The sequence below is a fragment of the Marmota monax genome, unplaced genomic scaffold (assembly GCF_021218885.2).
Source record: "Marmota monax isolate L192 unplaced genomic scaffold, Marmota_monax_Labrador192_F-V1.1 WCK01_AAM20220418_F8-fsc00096, whole genome shotgun sequence".
NCBI classification, from domain to species: Eukaryota; Metazoa; Chordata; class Mammalia; order Rodentia; family Sciuridae; genus Marmota; species Marmota monax.
This window is the reverse complement of record NW_026695236.1, coordinates 195,480-212,202: the sequence shown is the minus strand read 5'-3', so window position 1 is coordinate 212,202 and position 16,723 is coordinate 195,480. Positions and strand designations below refer to the sequence as shown.

At 32.7% G+C, this 16,723-nt stretch overlaps 1 protein-coding gene across 1 annotated transcript in view; it reads right to left on the bottom strand.

Moving 5' to 3' along the window:
• The window catches only part of LOC124089347 (N-acetylated-alpha-linked acidic dipeptidase 2-like), a 43,724-nt gene that overhangs the window by 13,112 nt on the left and 13,889 nt on the right, over positions 1–16,723 (bottom strand). The window contains 9 exon segments of the mRNA XM_058577352.1: positions 2,966–3,057; positions 3,938–3,989; positions 3,991–4,003; positions 4,912–4,975; positions 7,075–7,157; positions 7,244–7,363; positions 7,608–7,693; positions 12,504–12,602; positions 13,601–13,694. Of these exon segments, the coding sequence (XP_058433335.1) occupies positions 2,966–3,057; positions 3,938–3,989; positions 3,991–4,003; positions 4,912–4,975; positions 7,075–7,157; positions 7,244–7,363; positions 7,608–7,693; positions 12,504–12,602; positions 13,601–13,694 (703 nt within the window).

Sequence of the window (16,723 nt, the reverse complement as noted above, 5' to 3'; positions counted from 1 at the left end):
ATAAGAATACCAAATAGTGACTAATAATATAGCAAAAACATTTTGATTAAAAATTTGCAAAATTACATCCATCTGTGCTCTATTATAGGTTAAAAAATATAACCTATAATAGAGATTATAGCTCTATGGCTGTGCTGGATGATTAGCAGAACAAAACCTGGGAGAAGAAAGCTTTTATCAACTTCACTCCGTGGCACCAAAATAGACCTGTCACCAATGGTACAGAATAGAGAACACAGAGTCTAACCCACAAAACTTCAGTTATCTTATATTAGACAAAGGTGCCAAAAACATACATTGGATAAAATATAGCCTCTTCAACAAATGGTGCTGGAAAACTGAAAATCCACATGTAACACGATGAAATTAAACCTCTATCTTTCACCATGCACAAAACTCAACTCAAGAGTGGATCAAGGACCTAGGAATTAAACCAGAGACCTTGCACCTAATGAAAAAAAAAAAGTAGACTCAAATCTCCATCATGTCCGTTTAGGCCCCAACTTTTATTTTTTTTTACTAGTTGCTCAAAACATTACAATGATCTTGACATATCATATATCATACATTTGATTCAAATGGGGTATGAATTCTTACTTTTCCCATGTGTACAAATGGCAGGATCACATTGGTTATACAGCCACGTTTATACATACTGCCATACTAGTGTCTGTTGTATTCTGCTGCCCTTCCTATCCTCTTCCTATCCCCCCTCCCCCCCTCCTTTCACCTTTCTCTACCCCATCTACTGTTACACATTTCTCTCTCTTTTTTTCCCTTCTCCCTCACATAATCTTATATGTAATTTTGCATAACAATGAGGGTCTCCTTCCATCTTCCGTGCAATTCCCCTTCTCTCTCCCATTCCCTCCCACCTCTCATCCCTGTTTAATGGTAATCTTCTTCTCATGCTCTTCCTCCCTGCTCTGTTTTGAGTCGCCTCCTTTATATCAAAGAAGACATTCGGCATTTGTTTTTTAGGGATTGGCTAACTTCACTTAGCATAATCTGCTATAATGCCATCCATTTCCCTGCAAATGACATGATTTTGTTATTTTTTAGTGCTGAGTAATATTCCATTGTGTATAAATGCCACATTTTTTTTATCCATTCATCTATTGAAGGGCATCTAGGTTGGTTCCACAGTCTAGCTATTGTGAATTGTGCTGCTATGAACATTGATGTAGCTGTATCCCTGTAGTATGCACTTTTTAGGTCTTTTGGAATAGTCTGAGAAGGAGAATAGCTGGGTCAAATGGTGGTTCCATTCCCAGCTTCCCAAGGAATCTCCATACTGCTTTCCAAATTGGCCACACCAATTTGCAGTCCCACCAGCAATGTACAAGTGTACCCTTTTCCCCACATCCTCCCCAGCACTTGTTGTTGTTGTTTGACTTCATAGTAGCTGCTATTCTTACTGGAATGAGATGGTATCTTAGAGTGGTTTTAATTTGCATTTCTCTGATTGCTAGAGATGGTGAGCATTTTTTCGTGTATTTGTTGAATGATTGTATATCCTTCTCTGAGAAGTGCCCAAATTTTTAAATAAAATTCCTGTAGCGCAAAAATTAAAACCAAGAAAAAATAAATGGGATTGATTCAAACTCAGAAGCTTCTTCTCAGCAAAAGAAACAATCATTGAGGTGAATACAGAGCCTACAGAATGGGAGCAAATCTTTACCACAAGCACATCAGAGCACTAATCTCTAGGATATATAAAGCACTAAAAAAAACCTTAACACCAAAATAACAAATAACCCAATCAATAAATGGGCCAAGGAACTGAAGAGACACTTCTCAGAAAAGGATATACAATCAATCAACAAACTTATGAAAAAAATGTTCAACATTTCTAGCAATTAAAGAAATGCAGGGGCTGGGGATGTGGCTCAAGTGGTAGCGCGCTCGCCTGACATGCGTGCGGCCCGGGTTCGATCCTCAGCACCACATACAAAGATGTTGTGTCCGCCGAAAACTAAAGAAATAAATACATTTAAAAAAAATTTTTTTTAAATAAAATAAAGAAATGCAAATCAAAACTGCTCCAAGATTTTGTCTCACTCCAGTCAGAATGGATTTATTAAGAATATAATCAACAATAAGTGTTGGCGAGGATGTGGGGGAAAAGGTACACTCATACATTGCTGGTGGGACCACAAATTAGTGCAGCCAATATGGAAAGCAGAATGGAGAATCCTTGGAAAACTGGGAATGGAACCACCATTTGACCCATCTATCCCACTCTTAGGTCTATACCTAAAGGACTTAAAAACAGCATACTACAGGGACACAGACACATTAATGTTTATAGCACCACAATTCACAATAGCTAAATTGTGGGACCAACTCGGATACCTTTCAGTAGATGAATGGATTGGGCAATTTTGGTATATATACACAATGGAACATTACTCAGCAATAAAAGACAATAAAATCATAGCATTTGCAGGTAAATGAAGTTAGAGAATATAATACTAAGTGAAGCAAGCCAACACCAAAAAAACCAAAAGCTGAATGTTTTCTTTGATATGAAGATACAGATGAATAATGGCAATTGGGGAAGGAGCAATTGGGGGAATGGAGAAACTTTAGATAGGGCAAAGGGGAAGGAAGGGGAAAGGAGGGGGCAATGGGGTAGGAATGATGTGGAATGAGTTCGACATCATTACCCTAAGTACATGTATAAGACATGAATGGTGTGAAAATATTCTGTGTACAATCAGTGTCTTGAAAATTGTGCTTTAAATGTATAATATGAAATGAATTGAATTCTGCCATCATGTATAACAAATCAGAATAAATTAAAAAAAAAAAAAAAATATATATATATATATATATATATATATATATATACACATTAAAAAATTCACTCCAATTATTGATTATACATATAAGGATTACATGTTTAGGGAAATGTGGGGCAGAGGGGAATTTATGGAAGAAAAGCTGAATGTAAGTGATTTACCTAGGAAAACCTTTATTTTCAGGTGAAGGGTCTTTTTCCAACCAGCTTTCATAAAGTGATTTACTCTCAAAACCATCATCTGGGCTAGACATCTAGAAAGATAATCAAATACTGGTGATTAAGAACAGAAACAACTAAATTTATTCCATTATAAAACTATATATTTGCTGGGCATGGTGGCACAAGCCCGTATTCCCAATGGCTTGGGAGTCTGAGGCAGGAGGATCGCAAGTTCAAAGCCATCCTCAGCAACTTAATAAGGCCCTATGCAACTCACGAAGACCTTGTCTCTAAATAAAATAACAAAATGGGGCTGGGGATGTGACTCAGTGGTTGAGTGCCCCTGGGTTCAATCCTCAGTACCAAGTCCTCAGGTTAGAAACAATCTGGGTTCCAGGCACAACGGTATTTCTACAGTTCTAGCTTCTGGGGAGGCTGAGACTGGTGGACTGCCCAAGCCCAGGAGTTCAAGACCAGCCAGGGCAAAATGGTGAGTCTGTGTCCTCTCTAGTTTTCAAAGTTTTTAGTTTTGATGGTCTTCTACTTTTATCATTGTCGCTGCCAAACTTCATCTTATGAGACCTGACAAAGTAACCACCCAATTTATATTTGTTGTATGAAAGGAGTTGCTGGGAAACACAATTTTTTGAACTCTGAGATTTTTCTGTAGCAGTTCAATGTTCTTTTCAGTGTAACAAAATGCTCTGTCAGATTAATATTGAGCCTACTATACATTATAAGTTAGGATACAATTAATAAGCACTATTATCAGAAAGAACAGACTGGAAATACTATCTTCACATTTATGTCACATAGTAAATTTCATATTAAAAGTTTTGTTTTTATTTGTCCTTTATATGAGTCAACCATGTTCTGTCACCAACTTAAAATTAAGTGCCACTAACTTAAGGGAAAAAAGTGTTATTCATGTATCCATTCATCAGAAAACATAATAAGACAGATCTTATATACCTCTTTTGTCAGTTTATACATCAACTGGTAAAGAAGGGGTGTACAGTCAACTCAGAGTATAATTGCCTGAAAAATAAATGAAACTACTATTTCATACTTCCAATGAAACTTCAATTGTGCTTAATTCTAACATTATTCTAAAATTTTAAATAAGATATAACAGTCTTTATATCAAATGCATCATTCCCATGGAATAAAAGAGGGTAGAATTTTCTCTCCAGGAATAGGAGAATCTGCCATACATATTTTGGGCTGAAAAAGGAGTAAATGGCCTTTGGTGTCTGAGGCAAGAGCTCCCACACAATTCAGACCTCATCCTTATGGCAGTATCTCTCTTAGGCAAAAGCAGGATACGGCTACAGAATTCCCTCTGTATTCACTCATTCATTTCAATATTACATATTAAGATATTAGAGTATGTATGTATGCTCTGACATTCATCTAGAAAAATTAAAATTCAACAAAAGACTAGGGACATACATATGTCAAATTCAAAAGGAAATAGTTTGTGCATATTCCAATAAATACAGGAAATATTCCTGTCTTTTTATACTTTTTAAGAAACTGTTTTAAAATAGGAAATATATCTGTATAAAATATTTCTGTATGAAATATTCCGTAGAATATTTTTACCAAAATTTATTTAATCTATCCATAGCAAAAATGTGGTTAATACTAGAGTTTAAGTAGTAGACCAAGATAGACAAATAAATATGGTAAATATAACAAAGAAACTAAGAGCAATAGGTTAGTTATGATTCCCAATAATTGATATGAATCATTATTTTCTCCATGGTAAAATAGAAAATTAAGTTATTACTGAGAAGTCTCATAGCAACAGAATATCTGAAATAGATAATAAGTTGGAATTTATAGACTTAAAGGACACATAATGCATAATAACCATACAGGAAAATTACTCTAAGTAAAATTTACTTTCTAAACATCTTACTTAAAAATGAAATAAAATTTACCTTCTATAGATGAATCTGAATTGATATAAGCAACACTTCTCTCCTGGAGTATTTTTACATTCTCCTATAGTTGAAGCAAAGTTGTTAATTCACAGTATTTACTATCATAAAAATATAAACAAAATAAGCACAATAGTTTTGTGGAAGAGTGATCTGCAAATATCTTTATAACAAAATACTTACACCTGCCTGTGACCATAGCTTCTGAGAAAATGTTGATAATTGGTTGTTTGAAAACATTATGCAATTAAAACAAGAAAGAAGATTACTATGAATCAGTATCTAATATATATACTAATAGCAGAGAGCCCCAAAGGAAAAGAAACATTTTCAATATGTGGTTCTTTGATTCCCTGAATCAACAGATGTAGGGATGAGGTTCCCAGATTCTGGGGACTCAGCCCCTATATACTAAATCAGAACTGCTCAATGTGAGGCCTGGAAATCTGTATCAACAGGTATCCCTGAGAATTAATCTTCACTCCTGTTGAGATTCACTAAGAGTGAATACCCATGTAAAGTTACCATTTTAAAAGCAAAAATAGAAAATTTTCATACTATGTTAATAAAAATATAAAGAAGTGAAAAATAAAAAAGAACAGAGGAAAAAAATGGTGGAAAGAAGGAGTGACAGGTTTGAACAAAAGTAATTCTGCCATATACACACACATACACAGAAGGGAACATGTTGAGAGAGCCCTTTACCTCTCTTTCAAGCTTTCTTCCTCATGAGAATAAGTTATAGTAAAAACATTTAAGGCGGTATGGCTAGGCCCAAATAACTGTCACCTCTTTGCTCTTGCCTACAAAGGCAAGATGATAGCTGCCTTTTCATTACATAGAAATGTACTCAGAGCTTCCACTACAACAGGTTTATAATGGAAATAAAGAAGATTTCTCATGTGTATTTATAAGTGTTAAGTATGCTGTTGAATATGATAAAGAGTCTGGTAATAAACTAGAACAAGTATTATTTCTTAATCGCTATTTATATAAGTTAATGCAAAACATATTAATCACTTTCTGTTGTAAATGTCTTTACTCTGAGCTTCTGAAATTAAAGAAACAGACATGTGTATTTATATATATATGTATCATAAGAAATTACATATTTCTAAAAATAAATTATCTTAATTAATATTTGATTCATCTAAAGTAATGTTCTTCCAACATGCCTTCAGAATACTAATGTAAAAATTAAAATCTACAACATGCATATGATCAACAAAGCATAAGTGATATCAGATAAGTATCTATGTGCATGATTGTATTCTCATGATTACTTGATTTGTATTATTTTTATAAATTTAAAATAATGCAAGAGGAAATGAGTCAAGAGGGAGGCATTTTTTTAAACTAAACACAATGCAAAACACATATGCATGCTTCATAAGAACTCTACACAATCTGGACTGACAAAAGTTAAATACAGGGTAGAAAGATAGCAAGTACTTTCACAGTGCACCTAAATTTATAAAAATGTATGAGCTCACCTCAAACACAGAAGAACTTAGAGATTACTCAATAGGGAGGCATAGGAAAGAAACAAAAGAAAGGAGCATATGACACTTAGAGAATTCAGAGCCAGTTATGAATGAAAATCAATCATCTCTCAAGGAAAAATGAACCTGTGAAACTACACAGTAAATTGATTTACTAAAGTAATCCAAGTTACAAAGTTATCATTTTATATATATCCTTTTACAACATATATATCTTTAGCAAATGGTATATATGTTATAAAAGGCAAAATGTAACTATGGTTGCTATTTTATGTGGAATTTGTAAATGTGAAATAATTATCAGAATATAATCATCTTAATTAAATAAACTTTCCCAGAAGACCTCCAAGGAAACTTTAAAAATTTGAAAATTAGTTTCAATTTACATGTAAAAAATGCTTCCTAATGTTGAAGTTACTGATTTTATTTTCACAAAACAAATGCAAATAGATTTGAGTAGATTTGTTTGTTGACTAAGAGGCTATTCTGTTTTGCCAAACTAATAAGAAAGTAAAAACAAATTCTATTTCTTAAATTCTCTCCAATCACTCTCCAAATTAAAACCATATAAAGTAATGGAGTCTAGCTGTGCTCATGCTGAGATATATATTTGTTCTTTGTTGATCAAAACAATAATAAGAACCTTGGCCATCTTATTTACCTCAGCCCATTCTGTAGAACCCAGCAGTCCAAATTCTTCTGCATCCCAACTGGCAAAAATGATAGTTCTCCTAGGTCTCCAGCCTGTAATCATTGTTAAAATACAGAGTTAGGTACACCTGCCTAGGAATAAAGGAAATATAAGGAAGTCACATTCTCTTATCACTTACCTCTTCTTATCAATTTTCCAAAACTCTGAGCAATTTCTTGCAAAACGGCTGTCCCAGTAGTTGGGTCAATACCTCCAAACACCCAAGAGTCACGGTGCCCTCCCAGAATAACATACCTGTCTGGAAAACAAAAGCTTTGAATACATTATAAATATCTGTAATGTATGTCTTTAAATTAAACTTCCTCCTGCTTGAGTTTCTCCCACAAAAAATAATCAGCAAAAAGTAAAACCTTTAGAGTTGTACAATTTTTCCCAAATTTAGTAGTTGCAAATAAGTCAGAAAAATATCAATTGATGTCTGAAATTTATATTTTCTTACACTTAATCTTTGAAAAAACTGCTAAAAGAACTTGATGACTCACCAGGTTCTACAGATCCTCTAATAGTTCCAATTACATTGTAAATCCTTGTAATTTTATTGGTGTTATGAGCTTGCATTCTAACTTTCCTAGAATTTTAAAAGGAATGAATTACCTCAAATATGGTATTATATTTACAGTTTTACAGTTTTCTTCCAACATTTTTTTTAGTTGTCAATGAACCTTTATTTTACTTAGATATGTGTGGTGCTGAGAATTGAACCCCGTGCTTCACCCATGCTAGGCAAGTGCTCTACTACTGAGCTACAATCCCAGCCCTTCTTCCAACATTTTATTATGAAAAATCACAAAACTACAGAAAATTATACAAGAATAAAAATATGTATATCAATCACCTAAATTCAACAATCTTTAATATTGAATGCTCTGTAAGGGAGTTGCTTTGTAAGGAAGTTGCAGACATTGTGACAATTTACACCTAAGTATTTAAGCATGCAATTTGAAGTCAGTTTTTCAAAACTACCTAATATTTATATTCTTCCTTCTCAGAGCTGTATTACGGATACTTATTTAGAATTCTAAGTAGTCTATTAAATATCTTGGGCATTTATTCAAAAAACTTTAAATACATCTTACTTTAAGTATTAAAACATTAATGAAGACATCCTATTATTAATTAATAAACAGAAGGAACATAAGCCTATTATTTGAACATTTACCTTTATAATCTATGATGGTGGTCCCATAAGATCATAATACACCTGAAAAATCCTTATTGTCTAGTAACATTATAGTTGCTGTAATGTCATAGCCTAACATAGTAGTCATACATTTGTGGAGATGCTGCTGTCCACTAACCTATTGCACTGCCAGCCATATAAAAGTGTAGCATGTGCAATTATGCATAGTACATAATATTATTTTTATCATTTCTTTATAGTGTATACCTTCTATTTATTAAAAGTAAGTTGGCTATAAAATACTATTCCATGTTACACTGGCAGAAGCCTCATAAATCTTGTGTTTAATGCAAATCAGCTAGGTTTGTCTAAGTACATTCTCTAATGTTCAAGCAATAATGAAATTGCTAATATGCATTTTTCAGAACATATTCTCATATCGAGTGATGCATGACTGTATTAATTATATTAATTCCTACTGTTCAATAACTTTCCTCAAGACTATGAAAGTAATCCCTAGGTACACAGTTAAAGAACTGCCTGAGTGCTGCCTGTGAGAACCATGATAAATTCTGTTAAATGACAACTTGAGAAGCTCCTGCTAAAATGCACAATTACATAATAAAAAATTTTCAGACTCTCATTGTTGATTCTGATTTTAAATAGTCATTCATGAATATAAACTAACCAAATTAGAAAAAAATCGAAAGTACAATCAAGCTCTGCCAGATAGGAAAAAAGAAAAGTTTCATGAATCCAGAATGACATGGGAAAATGTTGAGCCATTTTTTCACAAGAGAACATAATAAGCCTGTATTTATTTGGGGGATGGAGGCACCAGTTGGTTTCAATTTGTGATTATTTCTAAATGGAAGAACAATGAAGCTGTCAAAACCTGTATATTGTGTCCCACCAAATTACAGTGTGTTTCAGAATACACAATTAATCTACATGCAGCATTCAACTAAAAGTACCATGGAGAGAAAACTATTCAATGGTTTTTACATTTTAAGGCATTAAGTAAATTATTTTTGCTACTGAGAGAAAAAAATTCATAACACAGCTGGGGTGCAGCTCAATGGTACAGCATTGCTTAGTATGAGCAAGTTCCTGGGTTCAATAACCAGCATCAAAAATGATAATGAGGATGATGATTATGATAATATATAAATACAGAAATATTGTTTAGCATGTTTCTAAAAATATGATCCTAAAATATATGACTAGTAAGAAGCTAAAATTTATTGATATTATGTCATTAAAATAGGAAAATTAAGAGTTAATGTAACAAATGAGAACTGAAGAAAAATGTTAGTCCAAACATAAAAACAAACATAGAGCATCTGCTCAGACTCTCAAAGAATCTCATTTAAGCCTTAATCTTTACATCTTTTTTATTTTTAGTATTTTTGACTTCCAGAGTTATTCAAATGAATATCTGTGAGCCAGGTGTGGTGGCACACCCTTGTAATCCCACCAGCCTTAGCAACTATTGAGGCCCTAAGCAACTGAGCAAGACTAAGTCTCAAAATAAAAACTTAAAAGGGCTCAGGATGTAGCTGGTTTCAATTCCCAGTACAAAAAAAAAAAAAAAAAATCTGCATGTTTATCCTATCATCACTGCAAACTCAATGCATCCCAAACAAACTGATCTCTGGGATGTAGGCTCCATAGAATAGGGCTGTTTGCCTCCTTTGTTCACTTCTGAACCCCAAGATCCCAGAATGGCACCTGGAGTTTAGTAAATGTTCAATAATATTTGTGAAATGAATGAATATACTCCTGTACGGGAAAATTGGGAAAGATGCTATATCACTCGTAATGAATTCCTCTCATTTATTATCTTCAACTAGACTATTTTACAACTCTGTACCACAAATAATTCATGTCCAATGAATTGGTATCTAGTGAAGTTTCATCTGAATCCTCCCTTATTATGAAATACGCCAGCTTTCCTACTGTTAAATATATTAATTACTCTTGATTAAATCTGACATTCCTGATGAACTGATATATTTTGGTATTATCTGTAAGTTCTTCTTTGAATCCATTCTTTCTTTTGGAAGGGTACCAGGAATTGAACTCAGGGACACTTAACCACTGAGCCACATCCCTACTATTCTTTGTATTTTATTTAGAAACAGGGTCTCACTGAGTTACTTAAGGCACCAAGTTGTAGAGGCTAGCTTTGAACTCAAAATCCTCCTGCCTCAGTCTCCAGAACCTCTGGAATTAGAGGTGTGCACTGCCATGTCCACGTGAACCCATTCTTTTTTTAATTTATTCCAGTACTGGGGACTGTACCTGTGGCCTTGGGCATGCTAGGCAAGTTCTCTACCACTGAACTATCTACTTGGCCTTTTGAACCATTTTTAACATAATTCTGTATTTTTTTATTAACTAAAGTTAAATGAAATCTGTAATACATGTTCATTTACATCCATCTAATAATCAGTTTTTAAATTATCCTTCATTATTTTAGAGGTCCCTTTGAAACAAACTGTAGATTCATCTTGAAAAACAGATGTAGTCAGTTGAAACTCATTCTTCATATTTTCTATGGCTCTCCCAACTTTGCTGACATGCCATATGTCTAGTTTTACTTTTTTCCTTACTGGTTTTGTGTTTCGTTTATGTTTCCTCTTTGCTTAGATCAGAATAAGTTATTATTCACTGGTAGCAGCAATGATTAGAAATCTCACTTTATGTGTTATCGTTTGGTTATCTAAGTGAATCAATGAATTCTGAAGATCTCTGTGGTAGGATAGGAAAGAATCTAGTTTTTAGGAATTTTTAACATTGTTCATTGTGCATTGTAAACTCAAATCCATCAAAAATTATGTATCCACAGTGGAGAACAGTGTATTTGATATCTAGACCTGGGATTTCTTATGTTTTTGAGTTTACTCTTGAACTATGACTGAAATTATAGAACTGAACTTATGTTTTGTGTCTATATACTCTGGTTTGTAAATCAGATAGATTTTTACTTTTTGTTATATTATGTGTTTTTTTTTCCCTTCAGAAGACATAAATAAACTAAATAGTCTCTTAAATTAAAGGAACTCTATAGTGATTGGTTATAGAGATTAAAAACACAGAAACTGAATGCTTCTGAAGTTCCTATCAAGGAAGGAAGTTGAATTTAACCTAGTACTTTAACCTTTCTGAAATAAAAAGAATTTCAAAAACTGAAAAACATTCTATCACACTGGGCATGGTGGTGCACTCCTATAATCCCAGTGACTCTGGAGGCTGACACAGGAGGACTGGGAATTCAAAGCCAGCCTCAGATACTTAGCAAGGTCCTAAGCAACTTAGTGAGGCCCTGTCTCAAAAATTAAAAAATAAAAAGAGTTGGTGATGAGACTTGGTGGGGTGGTTAAGTGCCCCTGGGTAGAATCCCTGGTACCAAACCAAACCAAACAAAACAAAAAACAAAAAAAGCAAGCTATGGCATTTCTGATTTATCAGTGACATTTCCCTCTCCTGAAACATTTTAAGTGAATCAAACTTCTTAGTTCTAATCATACAGGGTCATTCCACAAACTCTCTTAAAGTTCACACAGTAGCTAGCATTTCCTGCCTGCCTTGAGCCATTTGGAAATTTTTATTCTTTCTGTAGATCTAACCCAACAGATACATTCCACAACACTCCTCCTCTAGAATGATGCTTTCATGTGTTCAAAACAATGAGTCTATTCAGCTTTATAGTATGATCTATTCATTTAAACTCACTTAATACACAGGAAATAACCAATAATTGTTGGCTCCTTTCTCTGTTCTCCAATATTCCCTCCTTTAACATAACCTAATGTTTCATATACATATATAACATTCTGAAAGTTATTGGAAAAACATTTTTTTTAAACTTTAGGTGAAAGGAAAGTTTAAAAATTATTACTTGAAATGTTAAGTCTATAATTCAAATACAGTAATTGATGAAATTCTGAAACTAATGCTGAAATATTACTATAAAAATTCATTGATTCATGGTGCTAGGGATGTGGCTCAGTCATAGAGTGCTTGCCTTGCATGTGTGAATCCCTTGGTTCAATCCCCAGCTCGCCAGGAGGGAAAAAAAAAGGAATTCAATGGTTCATTCTGTAAATTCTTCTTAAGTGATATAAAATGATAAATTTTTCACTAGTGACAATAAGAAAAAGATATAAGCAAAATATGCCTGGTGGAACAGTTATCTTCACATTTCCATTGAAATATAAAACTTTTCCAAGTTATTAAAGTAATATAAAATTACCTGAAAGACTCATTCCCTGTAAAGCCAGGTCCTACATTGTAACTCACATTAAGAGCTCCCTTCCAGTTCTTATCTGGTGGAGCAGTTCCTCTCAAGTGGCTGTCAAGAGAGAATGAGATGACAGAAAAAGGCTGAGTATCACCATTTCCATGAAAAAAAAAAATCAAGAAGTTCATGCTGAGGTAATATTTAACTCTACAACTAAGAATTATTTATTGACCAACTTGTTCATACCCCTTTTATTCTATATTCTGAGGAGATTTTATTCTAATGAGAGAGCCATAACTGGAGCAAATAAAATATATAATATTTTGATGCTAAGAGCTGAGGAGGAAAAACATATAATAGTGAAGGCAGATGGGAAGCAAAAGTCTCCTCACCCTTGATCTTACTTCTGTGGGGAAACAGTGAGTGTAAGATATCCAACATTAGGAAATTCATAACTGGGTTAGGAAGAAATGAATTTTAAAGAAGCTGTCAACTATGTAGTGTGTACCCATAAAGAAATCATGAAGTTGTTCTGGCAGAAACATTTAAACAATGGGTTGGGAGATACAAAGAAACTTCAATTACAGAATACAGTATGAGCAAACATTAATTGGTGTTTACTATATTCTAGACACTATGCTAACTAGTATAAATTAGTGACAACCCCATCAGGGAGAAAATTTACTGTCCTTGTTTTATAAATAAGCAAACTGAATCAGAGAAGAATCAATTGGTCCAAGATCATACATCTACTAAGTGGTAAGCATGATCGTATTTCTAAACTACAGGTTGGGTATAAATAAGTATTTATTGAATATCTAAGTAAATTCAAATACCTAAAAACAAATCTCAAACCAGTATCAATTTTTATCTTTAAACATACCTTTGCATTTGAGAATTTCATTTAGAGCTACCAGAGTAATGTTTTATTATTTCCTAGTCACTAAACTGACTGCTCCTGTTATGGAATAGAAGTGTGTTCTATCATTCCTACTTCAGGAATTATTTTGATACAAGACTTTACTTTTAACACAATTGGGTTTTATTGGTTTTAGATGAGAAAATGACAAAATGTCTTCCTCTCATATCCAACTAAAAAAACTATATACCATAGTAATATTTCTGCATCATTATGTCCAATAGGATGTACAGGTATTTTCGGGATTCCAACTCCTTCTTCAATATTTAGTCTGAAAGTATAATCTGCAAAATCAAGTACATAAATGAAAACAATTGAAGAATCTGAGCAAAAGCTATGTAGGAAATATTTGTATTATTATTATAGCTTTGCTTGCTATACACATTGTGTTTTTCAGTACTGGGAATTGAACCCAGAGCTTCACCCATGGTAGGTCAGCCCTCTACCACTGAGCTATATCCTCAATATTTTTCTCATTTTATTTTCAGACAGGGTCTACCTATGTTTCCCAGATTAGCATCAAACTTTTAATCCTCCTGAGTAATTGGGATTATAGGCATGAACCAACATGTCCAGCCAATTTTGCTAGACATTTGCAATTATATAAAAATTAAAGTCCCCCCGAAACCAAGCTATTGTTTTATTATGGCCTATTAGATTCAACAGTAAGAATTAAGTTGTTTACATTTTAAGATAAAACTAATTGTAGGGTTTATAGATTCTCGATTTTGTTTTGACATTTCACCTAATTCTCTTTAACTTACAAGAATTTTCTTTAATTTCCTGAAGGATATTTTGAATCCTTCTTTGAGAAGTTTCAGTTAACTAGATGCCTAGAAAATGTATCTCAGATTCTAAAACTACAATTATTGGGAAAAATTGAATTCATAAGGTCTTGGGAAATAAGAACAAATATTTTATTCAAACAGTAATGCATTATTCTCTTCAAAGAAAGACAGAAAACTATTGAACGCCTTAAAACCATGTAAGAACTTTTGGCTTTCAGCCAAGATTGAAGAAATGTTTCAAACAATGTAAAAATGACAAAATAGATGAAATGATTGTTTTGCCAAACAACTATTTCTTATTAGATATAGTAATTGAGTATTGAAACAAAAAGTTTAAGAATATATCTAGAAATTCAGTAAATATATAACTTAAATAGAAGTATCTATCTATTAACTTGGCCAAACTTACATTTATAGAATACTGTATTCCATTTTTTATAATACATATGAAATATGTGTTGGATACACTACATTTTGGACCATAAAACACATCTCAGTATCCATAAAAATCATAAAAGTTATATTCTCCGACCACAGTGAAATTAGAAACCAACATTAGAGAGATACTTGGGAAAACCCTGAATATTTGAAAACTAAATAACATAATAACAAATAATCTATGGGTTAAAGTAGAAATGCAAACTAACATGATAAACTATTTTGAACTGAATAAATAAAAACGGTATATCAAAAGTTGTACAAGACAGAGCAGTGCTTAGTAGAATAATAGCACTAAAACACCTATCTTAGGGAAAGGACAGGTTTCAAACAAATGAAATCAGATTCCAACTTAAAAGTTTAGAAAAAGAAGAAAAAATTAAAGTTAAAACAATAGGAGAAAGGAAAAAAAAATTGGAATAAATCTAAAAATATATGAATCAAACACAAAATAATAGAGATTAAAAAATGACACTGAAAGCTGGTTCTTTGATAAGATCAATAAAACTAATCAATCTCTAATAAGACAGATAATGAACAAAAGGGGAAACATAAATTGTTAAATAAAAAATACAGGAGAAAATATCATTATGGTCTTAGTAGACAAAGTTTAAAAAAATAATATGAGTATTATGAAAAAATTCTACACTCTTAATTGTCTGACAAATTCAATAAACAAAATCCCTGAAATGAATTACCAAATTTCATTCAGGACAAGATAGATAACCCGAACAGTCTTATGCCTACTAAAGAAATTCAACTGGTAGTTAAAACAGAAACAATTTCTACAAATAAACTTCAGGTCCAGAGGAATTATGGGCAAATTCTATCCCAATCTCTATAGACAAAATTTAACCAATTCTATATAAATTCACACAGAAAAATAAGGAAAATGTAAGTGTCCCATCCCAGAATGGCACAATAATATTACAAAAACATTCACAGACCACTTTACAATATGACCATAAATAAAGTATTCTTAAGAAAAGTTTAGCACACATGAAATAAAATAGAAAAAATCAAAATAAATTGTGACCAACTACTTTATTACAGCATGGTATTGGATTAGCATAAAAATATCTGTATGGATTCAATGAAAGCATTAATAACATAGGGTTGCTCAATATACAAAGAAAAAGCATTTTAAAAAACCCAATATAGGTTACTGACAAAAACGTTAAGCACATAGAAATGACCTCCCTCAGTTCAACAAAAACAATTCATTAAAACCTAGAGCTAATGTCATATCAAACAGAGAGTTGACTATCATGGTACATACTTGTAATCCCAGTTACTTGGGATGCTGAGACAGGAGAAAAGAAATTTTGAGGCCAGCCTAGGCAATTTAGCAAAACCCTGTCTCAAACTAAAATTTTATAAAAGAACTCAGCGTGGAGCTTAGTGGTAGAGTGCCTGCCTGGTATGTGAGAGCATCTAAATTCAATCCCCAAAATACTCTGCTACCAGAGAAAGACTGAATGTGTTCCTATAGAACAAAAACAAAGCAAGGATGTCTGCTCTAACAACTGTGTTCCACATTGTAATGAAAGTACTTACTGGCCAGTACAATAAGGCGAGAAAAAGAAATGACACATATAAAAATTAGAAACAAAAAACTGTATTTATTTGCAAATAATATAATCATCTATGTAAATATGCTAATGGATTCTAAAAACCTTAAAAATAATTAGTGAATTTAACAAGTTTGCAAGGTAAAGGGTGAAGTTATTTTTTTCTAGAAATACAATAGCATTACTGTATATTGGTAATGAGCAATAGGACTTGAGATTTAATGTAATTTACAATAGTACAAAATTATGAAATGCTTATGAATAAAAGATGTGCATGATCCATACAGTGTAACTATAAAACATTGCTGAGAGAAATTAACTAATAGAGAGTTGTACTTTTTTCATATACCAAAAGATTCAAACATTTTAAGATGTCAAATCTCCTCAAATTGATCTACAGATTTCCGTTAAACTCACAGAAAAAAAAAAAAAAAGTCTGTGGGATTCCCAGCTCTAAAATTCACATGGAAAGGACCAAGATGTGACAATAACTTTACAAAACAAGAGTTGTAACTT